Source organism: Salvia splendens, chromosome 4 (assembly GCF_004379255.2).
Source record: "Salvia splendens isolate huo1 chromosome 4, SspV2, whole genome shotgun sequence".
Classification (NCBI taxonomy): Eukaryota; Viridiplantae; Streptophyta; class Magnoliopsida; order Lamiales; family Lamiaceae; genus Salvia; species Salvia splendens.
In genome coordinates, this window is record NC_056035.1 from 22176503 (window position 1) to 22200885 (window position 24383).

Consider the following 24383-nt stretch of genomic DNA (forward strand, 5'->3'; position numbering starts at 1 on the left):
ACCAATGGGGATCGTGAGCCGTCTTTTGGGTCGGCCGGTCTAGTGATCGAGTTTGCGGCCACAATCTCGTTTCACAGTATGTTGTTGATGTTGACGAGGTTGTGATGTTGAGATTGTTGCCTGATGCCTAGTTCGTTTGAGCTTGCTCCGTTAGGCTATAGGGCTATGTGTGATGTTGAGATTGTTGCCTGATGCCTAGTTTGTTTGAGCTTGCTCCGTTAGGATATAGGGCTATGTGTGAAACGAATTCGGGTCCTAGCAAGGGTGCGTCCCTACTCGGACTAGTGTACACGATGAGGTTCGTGAGTCATTGAACGGGTTGGCTGGTTGTCGTGCTCGAGGAAAGTGGCCCCCTTACACGGCACCCTAAAGAACAGATATGGCAGTTTCTTAAATAAATCAAGGAGAAATGGTTGTGTTTTAAATGATGAGGAAAAAGGATTTGAGGATGAGTTGAAAGTTTGTGTTTGAGATATTTTTAGTGTCTCGGGCCTTTTCAAGTTAAAACCCCGAGGTCACTCAATGGTGGCATGATATAACTGTTTTTATAAAATTGTTTTGGCATTTGTTCACTGAGTACATCAAGTACTCAGCCCTGCATTTCTTTTAAAAATGTGCAGGCTGAGCGGCGACGAGCGTGGTGGGTGTTGAGCATAAAAGTGAAGAATGTCTATCAAATGTCTAGAATATGTTGTGTCTTCATACATAGCATTATTCTACTCTCGAAATGCTTCCGCTAAATATTGTTTCTTTTGAGTTTATGTAGTGTTGAGATATAATCCCTTTGAGTTGTCAATTGTTGAGATACTCTGATTTTATTCAAGCTATTCCCATTTGTTTCGAGCTATGGTCGAGTTGTGTTGTTTTCCCCTTTCTTCCCCGCTTCTTTAATCCCCCTAGTCGCGATCAAACGTGTTTTCTATCCTTAGAAAATGCGGGCGTGACACATACATACTTTGATCAAATTTTGATTATTTTCAAAGTGAGACTAGAAATCACCACATTTGTGCATAGTTGATAGTTGATTTTTTTGCATGAAGATTGAAGAGCAAATTAAAAAACAAAAATCTGAAATCATTACGCGGCAACAATCTCAAAATTCATTTTGGTTTCATGAACTCAACCTTTGGTTTGAAGCATTTTCTGCACGATTGAAGGGTCATATTTAGCATCCGGGTTTCAGATCGGGTACAGGTACCCGCAATGTCGGGTACGAGATACCCGACACGAATATCAGGTAATCCTGATATATTGCGAGGCGGGTATTGAGACAACAAATTTGGCTGAAATCGGGTATGGGTACCCGACTTGTTAGGTGCGGGTACCCGTGGGTAACCCGTTTCGCCACCCCTAAAATGGATAGAAAAAAAGATGATGAAGAGTTCTATGAAATAACATTTTCCTTTGGAATCCTTGGTTCCTCTTAAAAAAAATCTCTCCGCCCTACTAAAGATGACCAATTTTACTTTTTAATTTGTCAAAATCAAGATAACCTATTACTAAAAATGAAAAATACTTTTATACTTTCTTCTTTCAACTTAATATATAAACTGAAGTAAAATAAAATCCCGTGGCATTTAAGGAAAGTGATTTCCGTGGGACGTAGGGAGTGTAAGGAAACCCCATTGCTTACTTTCACTAGGCTCCACCTAATTAGAAACACTCGATCTAGGGGGCAATGCATTTACAATCATTGAATCCTTACAAAGAATGACGGCTTTTGCTCATAAGAGTCTTTCAAAAATAACATCAAACATAGAATAAAATAAGTCAAGATAGTTATATATAGTAGTATGGGTAAAATAAAGAAAAATAGAGAAGAGAAAGTTAGGTTCCCGGATAAGTGAGTCGTGCTAACCACTGTAGAGCCTTTGTTGCTGCACTTCACTTCACTTCACTCGATTGAGTGGAATTCGGCAACCTAACCAATCTGGTAATTGAATGTACTCGATGCCCGAAATCTAATCGAATCCAATTAACACCCCCAGATGTATGTGCAGTAGGTGGTCTCCTCTCCCCCTCCCACCTATGAAATTAACAAAAAAAAGAATTAATATATTCTCAGCAGAAAATGAAAATTAGATATTAGGAATTACCCGATATACATAGGAGATAGGATTGGTAAATGAAAAGTATCTCTACGGCCGAAGCCCATTTTCATCATATTGAATTGGGCCTTACATAAGCCCATAAGCAGTAGAGTTACCTTCCCCACGCCCACACAGCTCTTCCTTCTATTTCCCCTCAACCTCAAAGATCTGAGCCCCTGTGTGCAAAACGAGTCAACTCAGCGACTCAGCCCGTCCAAGTGTATTTGATACAAGCTCTTTTTTTGGCTCAGCAATCCGAGGAGGATGGCGGATCCGGCGAACACGAAGCTCGGCAGGATGCTCTTGGACCAGATCAGCCCGGCTGTGATGGTGCTCCGCACGCCTTTCGTGGAGGATTCCTGCCGGAGAAATAATTTGTCCCTAATTGAAATGCTGTCCCCCTACAGCACTTTCAATAACATCGACGGTAACAATCTGTGATGTTTGGGCCACAATTCTGTCGTGCTCGATTATGTTTACTTTTTTTGGTTATATGCGTTTTTGGTTTATTCAATTTTCAGTTCCGGTAAGGACGGCTAGTGATCAGCCGTACAGATTGAGGAAATTCAAATTCAGATTGTTTTATAATTCGGATATTCGGCAGCGGAGTACTGAGGTACGTTCAATATGAGTATTTTCTCTTGCATTTGCTTCGGACCTTCGTGGAAAAGTTGACTTTGTGTACTGAATCATGCTTCGTGTCTGTGTTATTTGTTTATATGCATACTTGAATTTGCTAATGGCTATATATCTATACAGTTCTTAGACATAAATTATAATAGTTGATGCTAGAAGATTTGTAGGAGGGATTCGATGAGATAGAACTGAAGAGGTTTTTCTGCAATTTTCAAATTGTGATGATAATAGGGAATGTTAGTCTCATTCACAAGTAGAGATTTCCATCTCGGTGTTTCATAGTCTTCCTCTGAATCTTATCTTCCTCAATCCAGGCAGCAAAGGAGAGGTTAAAACAAGTAATCACTCATGCGGGAGATAAAGAGATATCTGATTTGTGTTCACGTCAAGCAGGAATTGAGTCTGTAATTACGAGTAAGCTGCCCCCCCCCCCCGCAAGATTTCATGCTGAGGTCCTCTTTGACTCCATTGAAAACAAAAGAGACGAAATTGTTTCTAAGCGTTCTATTTAACAGGGTTTATGTCATCGTTAAGTCCATGGATTCCATATAATCAATTTTGTTGGGTGTGGTTCCCTTTTAGTTTCAGTGTCTCTTTTATTTTTGATTGGTAATCCTCGTCCTGCTGTAGCATATTTACTTTTCAGTTAAAAAGGGTATCTCTTTTTTTACTGTACAGAAAGTGACATCATTTTATATAGTAGTAATATTAGCTATGAGTTTTGAGGACTGATATTAGGTCTTTTGCAGCATCTGCGCAGGACTTGGTGCCGTCATGGTTTCAGAATTTTAACAAAGAGCTTATAAATGCTGCTGCCTTCTCAGAACATGAAGGTTTTGATCATCCTGTGGCTTGTAAGTCTGTATTGGCTTGTACCTGGACTGCGTGTTTCTAAATTCAGCTGTTATTTGATCTTTTTTCTTCAATATGCTGTATTGAGAGTGATCCTGGAGGTATTAACTGATGGTTATACATTTCAAATTGATGTAAATAGGCCTTGTTGCTGTCTCTTCAAAGGATAAAGATCCTGTAGGAAAATTCGTTGATCTTTTCAACACAACTCAGCTGCCTCATCTTCTGAACGATGGCTCCATGGATCCTAAGATTCTGAAGTATTACTTGCTTGTACATGATAATCAAGAAGGCATACAAGAAAAGTATGCGATGATCATTCTACTCTTAAGTTAAACCGCAGATATTTTGCATTTATGGATTGAATCCTGGTTGTAAATGTGATTCACATACTCCCTCTGTCCAACTAAGTTGAGTCAAAACTTTTGGGCACGGAGATTAAGAAATTGTGTAGAAAAGTAGGTGAGAGGAATAAAGTAGGAAAGATAAAGAGAGAGTAAAGTTGGTGATGGAATAAAATAAGAGTGATTGGATGTTTTGTTTTTTTGTAAGAAAAGGAAATGACTCAACTTAGTTGGGACATACCAAAAAGGAAGGAATACGACTCAACTTAGTTGGGACGGAGGGAGTATTACATTATTAATCACGTATGAGAACAATGAGTTTGTGTATATCTATGTCTAATATATGTTCATACATGATATTCAAAGGGGTAAACTTTACTGTAATTGTATACTTGTACTCTTTATTTGTGGGTACACACTGCAACATTAATGGGATGTACTTATCCTTCGATGGGACAACTGTATTTAGATTCTTCCTTAAATAATACTCCCTCCGTCCCATAAAAATATGAGCGGATGAGATGGCACGGGAATTAAGACAAAATTGGTAAAGTAAGAGAGACGAGGAGAATGGTATGGTAAAGTAGGAGAGAGGAGGAGAATGGTAGTTAAAGTAGAGTTAGTGGATAGTGGGACCTACGTTATTAAATTGATATAACTTTCAAAAAATGGAATGCACATATTTTTGTGGGACGGACGAAAATGGAAAGTGCACATATTTTTATGGGACGGAGAGAGTACTATACATCTACTACAACAATTATATATTATGCCTTTATCATCTACTGTGACGAACATTGATTGGTAGATTGATAATTCATTTATAAGAACATACTGGTATAAATACTGTCCTGTTCAAGAACATTCATAATAATTTCTGGTAGAGATGGTGGGTAAAATGAATGCAACAAGGAATGACATTGCTATTGTCTTTGATTTTCTTTTAACAACACCTGACAAGTTTCAAATGCTGATATGAGTCTATGTTCATTCTCTCTGAGCAGAGCTACTGGAATTCTGGCAGAAATGAGGAGTACATTTGGTGCAAGTGATTGTCGTCTCTTGTGTATAAACTCTTCTGTTGACGGCACGGAAGAACATCAACAAAATTCATGGGCATCTCATGTGAGGAAGATTGATGATTGAGATTTTTCCTGTCCTAATAAACTCATGTATTTACATCTTTTTTGTTTCAGGAAAATAGTGCTTCAAATGAAAAACAGTTCGGTTGCTTCCTCAACAAGGATGATATAGAAGAGGTATTTATTTGCAGCCATAGATCCCCATACAGAAGGATATTATCTTTAACATGATGTGATCAATCTTCTTGTATCTTGCAGCTGAGAAATACCATGCACGATTTCTCATCTAAACATATAATCCCTCTTATGGAGCTGAAAATTCGTGTTCTTAACCAGCAGGTATCTTCATCAGTTGTCTGATTTATATGTTTCTGTTAGTATGGTCTAGCTCTAACCTAATCTAATATGTTGTTAAGTCAGGTTTCAGCAACAAGGAAGGGCTTTAGAAACCAGATAAAAAACTTATGGTGGAGAAAAGGGAAAGACGATGTACCTGAGAATCCTAGTGCACCTATGTATGTTCAATATTTGTATCAATATAGAATATTGCTGCTAATGGTATTCTTCTTCCTTTTACCTTACTTCTCTAACCTGTCTTTCTTAAACTTTGTTATAGGTACACCTTTAACTCGACAGAATCTCAGATAAGAGTGTTGGGTGACTATGCTTTCATGTTGCGAGACTATGAACTGGCATTATCGAATTATCGACTTATTTCTACTGATTACAAACTTGATAAAGCTTGGAAGCATTATGCTGGTGTTCAGGTATTTCAGTTTTCCTTTTAAATTTTCCAACCTTTTCTTCTGGTTGGTTGCAAGCATGACCATGAGATATTCTGTCTGTGTGTCTGAGTACAGGCATTGGGGTGAATTAAATTTTATTCAAGTGGAATATGGTGTAATTTTCTGTCTCAAACCCACGGCTTGCGTGTTACTAAATCTGTTTCTGTAATAAGTGAAGAGAGTTAAGATTGGCTTACCAGAGGCAATTGTGCATGTTTGGTTTCCAAAATTTTTGTTATTAGTATGTTCATTAATGAGTGTGGTGGCACTATGAGGTATATGCCTCCTATAATTTTTCTATCCCTAACCTATCTAAATGGCTGGATATTCTTATACAAATGTCTGTTTTTCTTACATTCCATGGAGTGTTTTGGTTGCACAGGAGATGATGGGACTGGCTTATTTTATGTTGGATCAGTCAAGAAAAGATGCTGAGTACTGCATGGAAAATGCATTTACCACATATGCGGTAATGAAAAACTTGACAAGCTTTTCTCCCCGCCTTTCCATCCCTTTTTTGGTTCATGCATCTGAAATTTATGATTTTCTCAATAAAGCATTGTACGGATTCCAGGAAAAATGATGTTATATTATGACACCAGAATATGTAATTCCTATTTCCTAGAATCTTATGGTGCAATAAAGATAATAGGACACCAGCCACTTGAGGAAATAATGGTTATCTATGGAATTCTCGTTGGAAAATGGTTTAGTTTTGACTTCTTCAACAATCTGAAATCTAAATGACTTAATGAATTTTGATTCTCTATCTGTTAATGGAGTTAAGTCCTTGATTTATTTCTATTTGACATCAAAATGCAAGATAAAAGAGCTGTGCTCCATAGGCATTTCTATTGTTTGTCCAGCTAGAATTTCTTCAATTAATACAAACCATTAACTTCAGAAAATTGGTTCATCATGTGGGCGGAACGTCACACGCTGCGGAATTTGGTGGGCTGAGATGTTAAAGGCTAGAGATCAGTACAAAGACGCTGCTGGTGTCTACTTCCGAATCTCTGGTGAGGTAATGCCCATAATTATGCACACTAAATAGATGGAAAATTATCATGTTACTCTCTGAAACCTATCATTGTTAGGAACCCTTGAATTCTGCGGTGATGCTTGAGCAAGCCGCATACTGCTTCTTGATGTCTACACCAGCCATGTTAAGGAAATATGGGTTTCACCTTGTTCTGTCTGGTGATCTCTACGAGAAATGTGATCAGGTAATGATTATTCTTAATTTATTATCAATCTAATAATGATACTATGATGTTAAGAAGTTTTCACCTTACATTTTCATCAGATAAAACATGCAGTGAGAACATACAGGGGTGCCCTTTCTGTCTTTAAAGACACAGCTTGGAGCCACATCAGGGATCATGTCCATTTCCATATTGGAAAGTAAACTCCTGACAGTTCTAATTTTTGCATAAAATCATATGGCTTTGATCACGAGAGTTGTTTGCCAATAAATTGAGGAATGTTTCAGGTGGTATGCAATACTTGGAATGTTCGATGAGGGTATCAAACATGTGTTAGAGGTCTTGCCCTGTGGTCATCAAGACAAGCTCACTCAAGAGTTGTTCCTGAGTGAATTTTTTCAAATTATTCAGGTCTGAAGCCAAGGGGCTTTTTTTCATTCTCAAACCTTTGACTTCTTTATATTTATTGTCCATAGCTCTGGCCTCATATAAAAAAGTAAATAAGTGACATAAAGCCGCCAAATACAACGAAATATGGATCAAGACGTACACCGAATAAAAAACATTGAATAATGTTATGGTTTTTCTTTTTACCAATTACCATTAACTGCCACCGTATACACCTGGCAGTTTTACTCTTGCCTTACGGAAGCTGCTTTTGTTAATAATCAAAATGCATGATCAACTGAATTTTCCTCTACTATTGGTATTTTCTGTTTCTCTCACTCCTAGGAAAGGGTTCTAAATTGCTAATTTATGAATTCTTCCTTTTTTATTTGAATAAATTGAATTTGAAAATGAGGGGCAGTTTATAATCCTAAATGAAGTCTCCATTGTCTCCTTCATCCTATTCGCACTTTGTGACAGCAAGGGTTTGTCACCCCTCTTGGTTCCTGTCAATTGTAACATCAAATCTGTGTTGCTCTTAAGCTGTCATATCCTTTTAACTGCTTTCACTAAGATAGAAACTGAATTAGTTTGTATTCCTATTATAGTGCAGAGATAAACCTAATTAGTTTGAGTTCCTATTAGAGTGTTGATCGAGACATACTCAGTTTGGCTGCCAATTAAAGTATTTTTAACCCTTGTACTAAGTGTTAGTGTTCTATGATCTTCTAGAGATTTTTGCTCACCTTATCATCTCCGTGTTATGTTCAGATTTACCTAAAATGTCTCTAATATCTATTGTTTACTTGATTATGTAGGAAACAGGGAAAACATTTGAGGTGTTGACACTTCAGTTGCCTGTGATAAACTTTCCTTCAATCAAAGTCGTGTTTGAAGATCATCGCACTTATGTATCTCCTGCAGCTGTAAGTTAGTTCATACTTTTCCTTAATTGCAAGCCTTTGGTGCGCACGTTTGTTTTTAGTGACATTTGACCATCCATATGCATCAAATCTTGTTTATTCTATTTCCACAAGAACTTAGTAGTTAATACTTGTTTGTTATTTCTTCAAAGTTTTTGGATCCATATCTGTTGTTATTTTTCTCATTTCATATCTGAATTAGCAAAATGTACTTCTGGAGTTTGTATGCCTGATTGTTTACATTGTTGTATCTATAGATCAGTGATGCTTTATGTAAATGCGCATGAACTGCCTTTAAATTCATAATATGCTTATTTTGTGAGATTGTGGTGTCAGTTTGATCTTTATCAGATTACTAGTACTACATGTTTCAGTTGTTCAGATATCAGTGCTTTTATAGTGATGACGTTTAGATTTCTTCGAAAGTTGGCCATTTTTTCACTTATGCCAACTTTTTTTTGTTAATGTACCTGTCAATGCAGAACTTAAAGAATATCCAATCACTTATTCTGTCATGAAATTTATTTTCCACCCCTCCAATTTTCACACATAGATGTCTATTTGCACGTCAATTGATACTTACATATTTCAGGCCAATGTTGAGGAAAGCTTGTGGCAGGCGCTGGAGGAGGACATGACTCCATCAATCGCAGGGTTGAAGAGTAACTGGCTTGAGTTGCAATCAAAGGTTTTACCAAAGAAGTACAAAGAATCAAATGTCTGCATTGCTGGAGGTATGAAGGTGATATTACATTTAAGTTAAAAATTTATACTCCCTCCGTCCAAAAAAATAGACTAAGTTGTAAATGGCACGGGTTTGGTATGAAGGTGATATTACATTTAAGTTAAAAATTTATACTCCCTCCCACAAAAAATAGACTAAGTCGTAAATGGCACGAGTGTAATGCGCAATTTGTAAAGTAAGAGAGAGAGGGGGAAAAGGTGGTAGAAGTAGTGTTAGAAACCATATATGTTGAGAAATTCATGTGGTTTACAAAATTTACATAAATATATGTTCTGGTTTTGAAGCTATATATTAGCAGAAGAATATGATAACAATAACATGCACAAAGTAACTGTGGCTTAGCATTGCGAACTTCCTCTTTATAACTTGATATATGAGAGAGTTTCACTGTAGAAGCCTTGAAGCTTTGGTTCGTCTGGAAGATGATTAAAGTATGCTTGATATGACTTGATTTTGCATGAACAGAACGCCAGCCTGTCACCTGTAATTCCAAGATTGCAGAATAAAGACAGTTTCAACATGATACTCCCTCCGTCCCACCATAAGCAAAACGCTTCTTTTTTACACTCGTTTTGGAAAAATTATATAAAATAGTTAAAGTAGATAATATGTAAGTAAGAGAGAGAATAACGTAGAGAAGAGTCTTAACTACATTATTCTCTCTCTTACTTTATGTTTTCTCCACTTGAACTATTTTATATTATTCTTCCAAAACGAGTGCAAAAATGAAGCGCCTCGCTTATGGTGCGACGGAGGGAGTACTTGTTTAAGTGATGTTACCAGATTGTTTGGGCAAAAACAAAGCAGCTCCTTGTTGAGCTAAGCAATTAGGAATGTTTCATCTGATGCAATGTTTAGAACATGTTCTAAAGGAGTAGGTCCCACATGCAAAGGAGTTCTGTTAATTAAGAGTTATGTTTCCCATTTTCTGTCCAGTCATCTTTATTGAGTATTCTCTTAGGTCCTTGAACAGAGTTACTTCATTATCTAGCATCAAAATTTTCCTTGTCAACTCCAGCACCACAGGAGTGATTCTTCAGTCTCAACTATAGCAACAACATATTCAGTAAAACATGACAAATAGATTAAAAAGTTTGTTACTTCTAATGTGCTACCAATTTCAGCTTTTTGGGCTTGCTTACATTCTTTTGCTCTCTATGATATTGCAGAAGCTATCAAGGTGGAAGTTAGTTTCAGGAACCCTCTTCAGATCCCTATATCAGTTTCAAATGTTTCTCTGATATGCAAGCATTCAACAGAAAGTGATAAAAGTGACCCAGGTATGTTCCTGTCTATTTTATAGCTTTATGCTTAAATAAGTTCTTTGATTGGTTTTCAATACTAATCCAGCATCAACGTCATTACTATGTTTTGTGATTTCAGCCTCGAATGGATCTTTAGATGAAGATAAGAATGACACGGGATTGAGAACTGTCTCAGTTATTGGGTATCTCTACGATGCTTTCTGGATCTAGTTAGTCTCATACTACCTCCGTATTTTAAAATAGAAACATTTGAAACGGCACGGGTTTTAATGCACAATTGGTAAGGTAAGAGAGAGGAAGAGAAAAATTGGTAAAGTAAGAGAGATTAGAGAAAAAGTAATGGAATTAATGTTAGTGGATTGTGGGGTCCACTTTATTGTAGTGGTATAAGTGGTAAATAAATTGATGTATAGGGGTTTAAAGATTTCCTAAAATAGAAAGTTTGAAAGTTTCTATTTTTAAAAGACGGTCTAAAAAGGGAAGAGTTGTTATTTTTAAAATACGGAGGTATATTTGTTTTCTAGATATTTCAATCATGCAGTGATACCATTACTATCTGAATGCAGGGAGACTAGCACAGATGCATCGTTATTCGATTTATCAGAAGTCAACATTTCAATGCAAGGTGGAGAAACCGTATTGGTGAGCTTTAAACCCTTGCATATAGTCAACTAGCTATCAGTGATAGCACCCTTGAAGTACATTATATGAAGGTGCTGATTGTTTTGATACTCTATATCTCTCTCTCTCTCATTTACCAATGGAAATTTGTCTTACAATGAGGAAGGCTGGACGAAGATGCATGCAAAGTTTTGTACTAAATTGGGAAGAAGGATGAAACCTTTGGTGTTGCTTATCAAGAATCAACAGATTACATACTAGATACCAGAATCTTCTTTTTTTTCTTCTTCACCAAGTCTCAGAATATTACAGGCTTTTCTTTTTTATACTCCCTCCATCCATGAAAAATAGTCCCATTTTGCCATTTTGGGATATCCACAAAAAATAGTCCATTTCTGAAAAATGGAAAGTTTCTCTCATACTTTACCCACTTTTTCTCCTCTCTTCCATACTTTACTTACTCTTTCTCCATATCTCTCTTACTTTACTTACAGTTTCTCCTTCTCTCTTACTTTACTTACAGTTTCTCCTTCTCTCTTACTTTTCCAATTTCTCATTAAAATCCGTGCCGTCCACAAATGAGACTTTTTTTTGTGGACAGAGGGAAAACTTTGTATAATGTGACAATTTCTTGGTTGCCTCGGTTATTTTTGCTTGATAAGTTTTGATTTCATTTAGTTTATTTTATGTCTTGAAGCATGCTCATAAATTGCCAAATGGTAAATGTCAATTTACTTTCTCTTATTAGTTCTTTTGTCAAGCAGAAAGTATATACTGTGATATACCCTTGGTAGCCTTATCATCTGCTGGTATTCTATAAGCGCACTTTCTCTTCCTTTTTCTTTCTTTTCAGATTCAGCTAACAGTCACTCCCAAAGTAGAGGGCACTTTAAAATTAGTTGGCGTTCGGTGGAAACTCTCTGGTTCGGTAATTGGAATTTGTAACTTTCAGTCAGATATAGTCAGAAAGAAAGTTGCTAAAGGGAAAAGAAAGCCAAAAAAGTCACTGAAAGATAACCTTGAGTTCTTGGTGATAAAGGTAAACCCCCCCCCCCTCCTAATTTATTGCTTTTCCTGGAGGAACTTATCTATGATGTACTTCATCTGTATTAGTGTTTGTTGATAAAGATATAATGGTTCTGTTACAATGCGTTTGATGTTCCAGAGTCTACCAAGGCTTGAGGGTACCATTCACAGCTTACCTCGCACAGTTTATACTGGAGATCTTCGATGTCTTACCATGGAGTTGAGGAATCCATCAAAAACTCCTGTGAAGGTAAATGTTTTATGTAATTCTGGACCTTTTTATGTTTTCCTTTTCTTGATGGTGTTATTGACAATTTGCATCATGTAAAATGTGACACTGCTATTTTCTTATGAAAGATGCATTTGATGTTTCATTGTATAATTGCTAAAAGGATAAGTAACTGCTTCATATTTGGGAATAGGAGACCCAGAGTTTATCAATCATTGAATATTTTCCCAGTTATATGGAACGTTCCCTAGACATGGGACTTCTTTGGATATAAAATTGACATGAGGGTTTTAGTCATTCTATTTTTCGTGATTATTAATTCAGTGCAACAGGAAGAGTTTAATTATGCTATTCCATGTCCCTCAAAACATTGTCAATTTTAGTATGTTCCCCGAAACGTTGCCCATTCCATTTTTGGTAACTACCCCACCACTTTAACGTGACACATTTCCTTTTTAAACACCTGTGTCACTCTCTCAACTTTAAATCTTACATATCTCTCACCACTTTTCAACTCCCCTAAAATATCCTTGCCCAAAAGGAACGTCTCATAAATAATGGGATGCAACGAGTATATTTGATCCTCAATTTATCAACTTATATTACATAAACCCAAGCATGGTTCACACACTTACTTAGCATTTGCAATTAGATACATATCCCTACAATAAATATGGGCCCATTTTCCCACTCATCTATACACTTAACATTTGTTGAAACTCGTGATGAAAATAAATGGGCTATGTTCTAAGTGGTGGAGGGAGTATTATATTGTAGTATGATTCAAGATCATACAAGCTTAATTCTTATGGATTTATCATTTGACTTTCGGTTTGTGGTCTTAACTCTTAACCAAGAGAAATTCAGGATCCTCTTTTTTTCTCTTATTGGTCACTTTCTCTCATAATGTTCTGAGATTTGTTAGATTTATCAATTTACTCACAGTTTCTTGTTATTTCAGTGAAGTGCCTGCTTCTTTGCCTCTTGGTACTCGTTTAATGCTCGTTGACATAGTCTCTGCAATCATTTGATAATTGTCCTCATGACCAATAAAACAGCTTTTTTTTTGTATAGCATCATCTCTTCTAACATGGCTATGCCTAAAACACCATATGTTGGCAGAACTTGAAGATGAAGATCAGTCATCCAAGATTTCTAGATATTGCAGATCAAGAAGTGGTGAACTTGGAATTCCCTACTTATCTTAAAAAACAGGCAATTTCATCACGAAGCTGCACTATCTTTGATGCACCCAAGACAGCAAAAACTGTATTTATGTTCCCCGAGGTCGATGCACTCCACCTATGTGCTAGTATGCTTTACCAGCAGTTTTGGCTGTTCAGTAAACCTAACTAATTCTATTATTTTTCCTATTTGCAGAACATAGCAAGTTCTTGGCAAACACCCGTTAAGTGGCCCCTTTGGTTTAGGGCTGCTGCTTCTGGAAGCATTTCACTGTATATAACAATATATTACGAAACAGAAGATGTGTCATCAATCATAAAATATCGAACTTTGCGCATGCATTACAATGTGGAGGTAACTAGACGATGGAGCAAATTATCTTTTGACTATTTTTACCAATCATATGAAACATAAACTATATAAAACTTCTTGATGCAACCTTGTATTTTACGATTTGATCTTAAAGTTTGATATTTACTCTCCTAATCTCATAAATGTATCTTCATGAAAAATGTAGGCTTGCTGATCAGATTTCATTTTCTCGAAGTACATATTAAATTAGGCATATAATATGGTTAATGCATGTAAAAAATATGTCTCCACTTTGACATGTCTTCTATTTCCTGCAACTAGGTGCTGCCATCTCTGGAAGTGTCATATCGAGTCAGCCCCTCTCCATCCGGATTGCACGAGTTCCTTGTTCGTATGGATGCTACCAACAGGACCAGTTCACAGAATTTCCAGGTGCATCAGTTATCATGTGTTGGGGATCAGTGGGAACTTGCACTGCTGCAGCCAATAGGACCTAACTTATCCTTGGGATTTTTGATGGCTGGTCAGTCTCTGTCATGCTTTTTCAGGCTAAAGGTTAGTAGCAAAAATCAAGAGTCTTGCTTATCTTATTTGTGGGTGCCTCTTAAGAATGTTATTCCTGATATAACTGTCCTTTGCAAATGCATATGTTTCTGCAATATACGTTGCATAACCATCACCCACGAGACACTCGTTTCCTTGTTTGAGTTAATTATCGTGTGTCTCATTCTGAAAAGACTTCGTGTTATCACTCTTATATCAGTTACTTCCTTGGAGACACTTGTTTCCTCCTTCAAGTTAATTCTCGCGTGTCTCATTCTGAAAAGACATTGTATTATCATTCATATATCAGTTACTCCCTTATCCTATCTCCCATATTATTGCCAAGGTTATTATGACATATCAGCTGTACTCGGAAGAGATCATACGTGTTGAATGAACTGTAGTTATGAGGATGTTTGCTGCTAAGAATAGGTCTAGAAACTGTTTATTTTATTTTCGTACTTGCCTTAACTGTACCTGTTTTCCACATCTTGTTTGAAGTTATATCCTTGCTTACATTCTTAAGTGACTGTGCTTCAGAATTGCAAAACTCGAGGAAGTACTGAAGATAAAATGTCTTCTCTTGCCAAGGGAATAGCAGATGTGAGACTTGTTGGTAGCGAGTCCAGTGGATTGTTTGATACATCTGTATCACCTTTTGATCTTTTTCATCATCAAGAAAGATTGCATCAAGAAAGGCATGACAAGGTACAGGTTTGCTTAATTTTCCCTTGTTTTGAATCCCAAACTATGATCTGGTAGACATTTCTTAAATATTCTCGATTGTTGATGCTAGTATGCTACTGTAGTTAGAGAGGACTGAGCTTATTAAGTTGCATGTATAAGAATAACTTTTCACTCCACAGGTTTTGTACTCCCTCCGTCCCATAAAAATAGACATTTGTGACGGCACAGGTTATAATGCATAATTGGTAAAGGAAGAGAGATAGAAAGAAAAAGTAATTGGAGTATTGTTAATGGAGAATAGGGCCCACCTCATTGGATAAAAAGAAGTTACCAAATATAGAAAGGGCCTATTTTTATGGGACGGACCAAAATGGAAAAGTCTCTATTTTTATGGGATGGAGGGATTTTGTATAATCTTCTGTCGCTGCTGTTGGAAGGTGTAATAAAATGACTGATAATAATTCTGATGATCAATCATTTAGTTCTGTTTTGGTCTCCCTCATAATCCCATATTTACAATTAATCTTACTTGGAATGTCATAGGGTGATGGGAACACTGTTGATTTCATCTTGATAGCTGAGGCGCAGGATGATAGTGATGCTGAGCCACCAAGAACCACTGCAGAAATTCTATCTCACTACACGTGCCACTGCCGGTAAAATTACATTTCTTATAATGTCTTCTGCTGAAGCTTTCAAGTTTCTGCATATACTAGCTGTTGACTACAGAATCCTTATTTCGGTCTTCATTTTAATTATTTTCCTGTTTACATAGAGTTGGAAGTAGCAGCCCAGTATGGTGGTCAATGGAGGGTCCTCGGTCAGCGAGCCATGACTTTTCCTCTGGTTTCTGTGAGATAAATCTAAATATGACTGTATACAACTCCTTAGAAGATGCTGTATCAGTTCGAATTAACACCCTTGATTCCTTACCTCGGTCGAACTCAATCACCAAGACTGCTTCTGTATCTGGGTACGAATATGGTTGGCACGATATATCTCATCTAACCGATGCTAAAGTTACACCTGATTCTATGGGGGGCCGAGTTGGGAAGGCTCTATCGCCTGAGAGCGTTTCATCATTCATTTGGTCCGGATCATGTTCTACGCGGATCAATCTTGAGCCGCTGTCTTCTGCTGAAGTTCCTCTCCAGATTTCAGTGTTTTGCGAAGGTACGTTTGACTTATCGAACTACTCGTTGCAGTGGAATTTACGGGCAGGTGACGGAGGAGACGATGGAAACGAATCAAGAGTGCGATCTGGTTCGTGCCATGGCCGCCCTTACCATATTACAGTGCTGCAAAAAGAACAAAGCTGAAATGTTAAATTATTTTCGTGGTATCAGTCAGGTAAAGGGAAATTGTTTGTAGTGACTTTACAAATACGATCTGTAAATGACAGTGATTGAATGTATTATTGTAGCAATAGAGAGAAAACACAGCAAAAGAGTTCATTGCACTTTTTGAAGGATCCTCCAAATAATCACATGTTTTTTTTTTCGAGGGAATTTATTTATGTGACCGTTTCTACCTGTCTCTGATACCAACCTGATTTCGCAAAGCACGATTATTTCTGTTCTACAATATTTATTTGATATTCTAATCAATAGTTCTACTTCTATCAAATACTACATTTGTCTCACATAAGATATCTACATTTTTTGATGACACGAGATTTTAGGAGTTGTTAGGTGGAGTATGTGAAAGAAAAAAGTAGTTGAATATTTTAATGAGAAGAGAGATTTTTTTTTTCTTTTAAATATAAAAAATGGGCATCTTGAGTGAAACAATGAAAGGTGAAAATTTTGAATGAAACTTAGAGAACAATAACTTCTTTATGCATAATAAATAATTATTTATAGATAGTTGAATACTATTATCACATTAATCATTTCTTTTAAAATTAAAAGCAATGAGATGCAACGACATGAAATGTTATAGTCACACAAGTCATTCTTTGTAGTCAATTAGATTGAATTCCACTAATTATGAATAACACCATACATCACATAGACATTCCATCATTCAAAATTATTAGTTCCATCATATAGTACTATATTGTCTACCAATTCATTTCCATCATACATGTAAAGATCTTCCATCATGCAAATAGCACACTTATATCGTATGTAGCAGGGGCGTGATCCGTTGCTAACTTTCTTAAGTTACTAACTCTGCTAATTCGTCAACGCAGTGTATTAAAAATGTCAACACGATCATACTGAAATGTCAACATAAACTTAGTTGATATTTTAATATATTTGTTGGCATTGATTTTTAAAACATCAACACAGTATATTAAAATGTCAACACAAATTTGTGTTAACATTTTAATGTGATCGTGTTGACATTTTTAATACACTGCATTTATAAATTAGCAAGTTAACAATTTAAGAAAAATTAACATTATAATGCATCCTGTAGTAGTAGTACTAATTATCTTTATCACACAATATCTAATTTTTCATCATTCGTAAATATATTTGATCAAATACATTATCATGAGTCGCATTTCATTTATTTTAAGAGGGAACATCATTTTTGGTCCACGAACTTTGCTAAAGTATCATTTTAGGTCCGTGAACTTTGAAAATATCATTTTAGGTCCGTGAACTTTGAGTTAGTATCATTTGAGGTACTTTTTACTATTTCTAAGTTTTTTTGGACAAAATACCCTCAATACCTTAAAGTGTATATATTTTTAATAAATTTATCATATACTCATATTTTTTATAAATATCTTTACAATATATTTTTGACAAATTATCTAAATATAATTTGACCTTAAATATTATCACTTAATTTTGTGACATGCAAGTAAAATTGCTTCTTCAATTTTTTATATTAATTTTTTTAAAAATTGAATAAAGAACTTTTCTTTAATAATAAAAAATTGAATAAAGATCTTTTTATAAATATCTTTACAATATATTTTTGACAAAATTTCTAAATATAATTTGACCTCCAATATTATCATTTAATTTTGTGACATTCAAGAAAAGATCTTTATTCAATTTTTTATTATTAAAGAAAAGTTCTTTATTCAATTTAAAAAAAAATTAATATAAAAAATTGAAGAAGCAATTTTTTAAGTGATAATATTTAAGGTTAAATTATATTTAGAAAATTTGTCAAAAATATATTGTAAAGATATTTATAAAAATATATGAGTATATGATAAATTTATTAAAAATATATAAACTTTAAGGTATTGAGGGTATTTTCGTCCAAAAAACTTAGAAATAGTAAAAAGTACCTCAAATGATACTAACTCAAAGTTCACGGACCTAAAATGATATTTTCAAAGTTCACGGACCTAAAATGATACTTTAGCAAAGTTCGTGGACCAAAAATGATGTTCTCTCTTATTTTAAATAGATCCAACCGATAAGAAAGTTTTTTCTTTCAATTGGCAACCGTCCCACACATTTAAATCAAGTGGCATAGATATTTTATCGTTTGATTGAACCTTGTATGACCCAAGCAACTTGGCATTAATAAGCATATACCAATCTTTCGGTTTTTACGAACTAGACAAATAATGTTTTTTTCCACACATCAGCTAAATATATTGACTATATTTGTTCTCTACAGAAACCAAGTTAGTAATCATAGGAAGTCTGAGTTGGTAAAAAAAAAAAATACTCCCTCCATCCCATAATAGGAATCACTATTTTAAAAAATAATATTAGATTCAAAAAGTTAAAAAGGATATGAGGCTCATATTTTTATATTAATTTTATAATAAAATGTGGATGAAATAAGTTGGTGAAATATGAGATCTACTTACTATTTTATGGTAAAACATAAAATGTGAGTCTTATTATGGAATAGACCAAAACGACAATATATGACTCTTATTGTGAGATAGGAGTAGTTAGATCCCTAGTGAAAATGCATATAAAAAACATAAAATATGTACTCCCTCCATCCCACTTTGTCTATTCCCTTTGTCCCATAATTGGTAAGTCTCATGTTCCATTAACTCCCTTCACTCAAATTTTATTATAAAATCAATATAAAAAATAGATATTTTCTATTCCACTAACTTTTCTAACTCAATATTATTTATATCTTTTAAAAATCCGTGCCACACCAAACAAACGTGACTCTATTATGGGACCGAGAGTATCAATGAAAAAAATAAAAAAATGATCACTTCTTGTTGTGGTTGTCCCATGGGCGGAGAGAAAGAAGGATGATCAAACGAAGAAGAAGAAGCAAAACAATCCCAAAACGTCTCCCTCACCGCTCCTGGATCTCCATCACCCGCCCCCTCCCCTGCTCCTGGATCCCCTTCTGCAGAAACGTCTCGCTCTCCCCCTTCTCAATCAGCCGATCTACAATCTCCTCCTCTGGATTCTCCCCCGCCACCGTGTAGTACCGCCGCTGGACGGTCTCGCGGTACTCCCGCGACATCCGATCGCGGAGCTCGGCGAACCCGTTCATCGCATCGTGGAGCTTCTTCCGGAGCCCGTTCACCACGGAGGAGCTGCCCGGCCCGCAGCCGGTTCGCGGCGTTGGACCGGTCCAGGGCCTCTAACTTGACTTTGATCAGCTTCTCCTTCTTCAGCGCGGCGGAGACGTCGGCGTCCATGCGAGATCGGAGGTCCTTCATCGCCTTGGCGTTGTGTAGAGTTTTGCTCTGCTCGTGGGAGCTCTGGAGCTGGCTGTGGAGCGAATCGAGGTCGCGGAGCTCGTCCTTCACCGCCTCCACGTCGGCGAAGAAGCGGTCCAGATTGACGCCGCCGGTGGAGAGCTCGATGTTGTGGATCGCCGCTGCTGCTGCGGAAGCGGGAAAAGGATCCGGAGAATAGATCGTTCATTTTTGTGTGGAAATTGATTTCAATTTTTGTGGGGATTGAGGGATTGGATTCGGAAATTGGAAGTATAAAAGGGGAATGAGTGAAGGAGTGGTGAATGAAGTCTTGTGTCGTGCGTGCTGGTTCAACCACATCAAACAATTACCTTGTTCTTCTCTTCTTCTTCTACAAGTTGCAGACAGATGTTGACAATTTAGAGCATCTCCAATGATAATAGGCCAGCCATAGACTAGCCATAGACTCTTTCTGCCATATCATCAGCACTAAAAACTTCTCATATTACATCATTAGGACAAGCAACTGGACAAGCAATAGGCTAACCAAAATAAACAAAATTATAAAAAACAAATAATTAACAATCACACAAAATACGGAATTAAATTTACGACACAGATACGGGAAAATTCAATAATAATATTTAAATAAAAAAAATACATTAATTAAAAAAAATTACATTAATTAAAAAAATTACATTAATTAAAAAAAATCTAACGACGTGCAGTCCTCCGCGCCCACAATTCTTCAATTAAATCCTTTTGGTGTCGAATATGAGCATCCACTTGGCGCATGTCGGCATGTGCCTTGAGGCGGCCAACTTCATCGTGAGGTACCCCCTTTGTATAGGTGTGTGGCCGGGTCTGCCAGCCGCATCGCACCTGAACCGGAAACACAAATATCGACGCTCCAAAGCATCAACGATACGCATAAACACTGCCCTACGTATCCTAATACGCCGCCTGAAAAGAGGCGCCCCAAACCGCGACTCCTCCGCAAAGTAGTCTTCATATAGCTGCTGATGTGCAGCTACGTGATCCCGATCAATCACTGCTCCTCGGTGGACAACGGGTGGAGGTCGAGGTACCGCCGGCTGCAAGGCCCTTTATATCAACCGGTTTATCTCGCGGGACGTATAGGCCTCCAACTCTTCGTTCATTTGTCGTTCGTACTCTCAGCATCACCACCACTACCACCACTACTACCACCCGCGTTACTCATTTCACGTTGTTGCTCTTGTACAGAAATTAAGATGTAGAGAAAACTCGTTAAAACAAGTGGTGCGAATGAAAATGACGTGCAAATCACGTATATATAGTGTTTCAAAAAAAAATTGAGCTGGCCGATCGCTCGCCGATCGGGAGCCTGCAATGGAGGCCAGCCGACCGGCGAGCGGATCGGCCAGCGCCCGAAAATTAGCGTCGGGTCGCCGATTTTTTTGCCGAAATGGCGCTCGCCGGTTTCAATGGTTCGGCGAGCGGACCGGCCAGCACCGGGAATCGGCTAGCCTGTCCGCTCGCCGCCATTGGAGATGCTCTTAGGAGGAAAGCCGCCTGCGTTTGTGTTCATTTTTTACCCCCTCCGTCACTTTCCTTGCTTGTTCGTCCTACAAAATTATCTTATTTTTCATTTATCAAAAGTTTTCCCAAACCTATTATCGTTATATATTAATTTATTTACTATTTATATAACTAGGATCCATAGTTAAACATTAAATATGGATTATGTTATCCAATAAAACTATTTTAACTAAATTTCTCCTAATCTCTCTTATTTTTGACAATTATGTATTAATTTTCGCATCGTCCTAAATGTTCTTATTTTTTTGGGACAAAGAAAGTATTAAAACCACATTTTCTGGTGAGGAGATATTTCTAGGATAAGAATATAAGATTGTAAATGTATAATAATAATCGTAATAAAATTTAGAAATAAACTCTAGAAATATTTGAAAGAGAAAGATTGTACTCCCTCCGTCCCATAAAAATATGAGTATACATAGGAGAATGGTCTGGTAAAGTAAGAGAGAAGAAACGAATGATAGTTAAAGTAGCGTTAGTGGATAGTGAGACCTATATTATTAAATTGATATAACTTTCCAAAAAATGAATGCATATATTTTTTTGGGACGTACGAAAATGGAAAGTGCACATATTTTTATGGGACGGAGGGAGTATTAAGATGACATAAGGATGGCTCAAGTGGATGGCTCAAACCACGGTATCACATAAGGATGGCTCAAGTGGCTACAAATACACTAGTTGTGTGTACCAAGGACATATGTTCCACATATGTATTGGCCAGACCGGGAGGGTTCTGTAGGTGATGCGCGGGTGCTCCGTGATGCTGTGACACGACCAAGGAGTATCAAAGTACCTAAAGGTTTAGTCGTTCTCCTTTTTTTTCTTAACTTGCTTTCATTAGAAACCATATCAACGAATTAACAAAGACATTATTTGAAGCTAGGTCAAAATTACCTTATGTGATAATGGCTATGTAAATAGTGATGGATTCCTAACCCCATACAAAGGTGTTCGTTATCATCTTTAAGTAGTGGGGACCCGTCCCACCCACTCTTGTTGTGCTGCAAAACTCTCGAGAGATGTTCAATTTGCGACACACAAAGCCGAGAAATGTGATAGAGAGAGCGTTTAGTGTCGTCAAAATGAGATGGGGTATCTTAGGTAGTGATCATATTATCCAATACGAACACACATTAGGTTAATCCTTTGTTGTTTCTTGTTCCATAACTTCATTCGTGGAGAAATGATCGTTGATCCTATTGAGAAAGAACTAGATGGAGGGTACGAAGCTCAGAATGTAGGAGCTGAGAACGATGAAACTGTATATATTGATACAATTAAAGAAGAAAAAATGAATAATGTGATTGTCTTATTTGATAAACGATTCCTGCTACTTCTACTAAGCTGATAATTTCAGATGGCATTGCCAATGAGGCCAAAGGGCTCAAGTCTCATAGGAAGCTATTCGATGAAATTACTCGCACTAGGGATTGCAAGCCAACTAACACGAACATCCGACCCCACTACTATATTATGGGCGGACGCCTATACCGAATGCCTCTCCAGGTGGTAGCTCATGTGCCTCATCAGCGAGCCCCGTCGGATAACAGAGGAAACATACGAAGTACTTGCTTGATGATGTCCTCTCGATGTCACCTCTTTTATTAGGCTATCAACCATTCCATTTCATGTTATGTGTATGGAGATCTACTTCATCTAATGTCTTTCAGTAGTTTGTTGTATAGGTGGTTAAGAAATGTTTTGATTGTGTTTAGCTCATGAAAACCCTCATGAGGACAACTAGGATGCTATTCATTTCCTGTTGTGTTGCATGTAATCGAGAGGGAAATTAAAATGCATGTTTATTTTAAAGTTTTATTAAATTTCACAATTTAATAAATCTACCATGACGTGGGTGAAAGAGCAAAACTTATTGGCATATCTCATAAATGCTTCAATAAATTTATCCACCAACATGTGAAAGCTATCATTATATACACCTACCCTTGAATTCTATTGCTTTCATTGAGTTTATTTTTCTTTTTTTCGAAATATTACTTACCTACAACCAAATGGCCAACGGAAATGCGGGTGCTGCTGCCGCTCCTTTTCTTAATTTCACTCTTTTATTTTTCCCCCAAGATAGCTCACATACTCTTGTAAGAACTCATGAATTTGGGTTGTCATCTTCTTCTGATGTGTTTGACCATTTATCCATTACATTTTTTTGCAATGTGGAGCAAATCCCTGAACGTTTTATCGTCTAACTTGATAGACCACTTTCGTAGATTTGTTCAACTGAAAACCACCATAGGGCTATTTGGTCGGCCGCTATTGAAATAATAGATGGTAATCAATAGTGCACTTTGGCGAGATGACTTACTCATATTCACTTACGAGAGACATGGGTTCTTTTTTCTATAAACAATATTGGGCTAGAATTCGTTTCCCTCCCTTCGGTCTAGCTGTTAACTTTTGCGCAAAAAAGCACTATATATTTGGTTATGAAACTCAAAACTCTTTTATTTTATAGATTTATGGATGTTCATTATTCTTGCTTGTTTGTATAGAAGGTTTGGGCATGGGAGCCGATGAAAATGATAGTAGCGATGATGATGCTGTTTCAGTCAGTCGGAATGTGAATGAAGTCGCGGATACAGAAGCTCCCTAAGTCTCGTTGCATTTATTTTATGGAACTGATTAACTTTGTTCAACATGTAAATTATCTTTGGTTATGCAAGTGTTCAATATGTTAATTATCTTTTAATGAGACTCATATATATGGGAATGAGATGGACGAGAATGAAAAAAAAAGAAAAAGAAAAGTTAGCAACAAATTTAATAAGTCACTGCAATACAATTTATAAAGTTGATGCAGCAAAACATAGATTACAAAATAACCTTAAGTTAGATGGCCGTGGTGGTCCATGTCCATGTCTTAGCAAATAACAAAAGCAAACCAAATCCACCCATGCCGATGGAAAATATAAAGTTCATTGCATCAAAAAAGATCACTTAAGTACTAAAGATCGAAAAGTAAAACATCATTAGAAATTAAACTGTAAAGGCAGATCAGATCTTTAAAAGCTGTCCAAAGACACAATGAAAGGCTCATACTGCACCGTGCTTTTTAAGAGCATGCATCACGTAAGTGAGCTGACCGTGCTCAGGCAGACACATAAACAGATCAATTTTCTCCCCTTTCTCAAGGATAATCTCTCCAATGTCAATCTACTGCACCATAGATAAGCCTGGAATTGTACCCAATAACTCGAACAATTTTTTTCGGGATTTGCTAACATCAAACTCATACCCTATACGGCTGGTCAACTTGTCTAGTCGTAG

General features: G+C 36.8%; 1 protein-coding gene and 1 pseudogene across 2 annotated transcripts; one reads left to right on the top strand and one right to left on the bottom strand.

The window, feature by feature from the left end:
* Positions 1 to 2213: 2213 nt before the first annotated feature.
* Positions 2214 to 16449, top strand: LOC121799137 (trafficking protein particle complex subunit 8-like). 2 transcript variants are annotated; one of them, XM_042198478.1, is made up of 28 exons: positions 2214 to 2517; positions 2612 to 2706; positions 3041 to 3140; positions 3476 to 3580; positions 3721 to 3883; positions 4927 to 5047; positions 5119 to 5181; positions 5263 to 5343; positions 5425 to 5519; positions 5621 to 5771; positions 6172 to 6258; positions 6694 to 6813; positions 6887 to 7015; positions 7096 to 7193; positions 7282 to 7405; positions 8200 to 8307; positions 8897 to 9038; positions 10219 to 10329; positions 10433 to 10496; positions 10881 to 10956; positions 11789 to 11974; positions 12101 to 12211; positions 13313 to 13477; positions 13571 to 13729; positions 14009 to 14242; positions 14771 to 14938; positions 15461 to 15573; positions 15693 to 16449. In XM_042198478.1, exons 1-28 carry the CDS (start codon positions 2355 to 2357, stop codon positions 16234 to 16236), a joined length of 3876 nt encoding a protein of 1291 aa, XP_042054412.1. In that variant the 5' UTR covers positions 2214 to 2354; the 3' UTR covers positions 16237 to 16449. The 2 variants fall into 2 exon arrangements, with proteins under 2 accessions (XP_042054412.1, XP_042054413.1); XM_042198479.1 differs by lacking the exons at positions 2214 to 2517; positions 2612 to 2706 and having other exon boundaries at positions 3476 to 3584.
* Positions 16450 to 18756: 2307 nt separating this feature from the next.
* Positions 18757 to 20062, bottom strand: LOC121799139 (annotated as a pseudogene).
* Positions 20063 to 24383: the final 4321 nt, after the last annotated feature.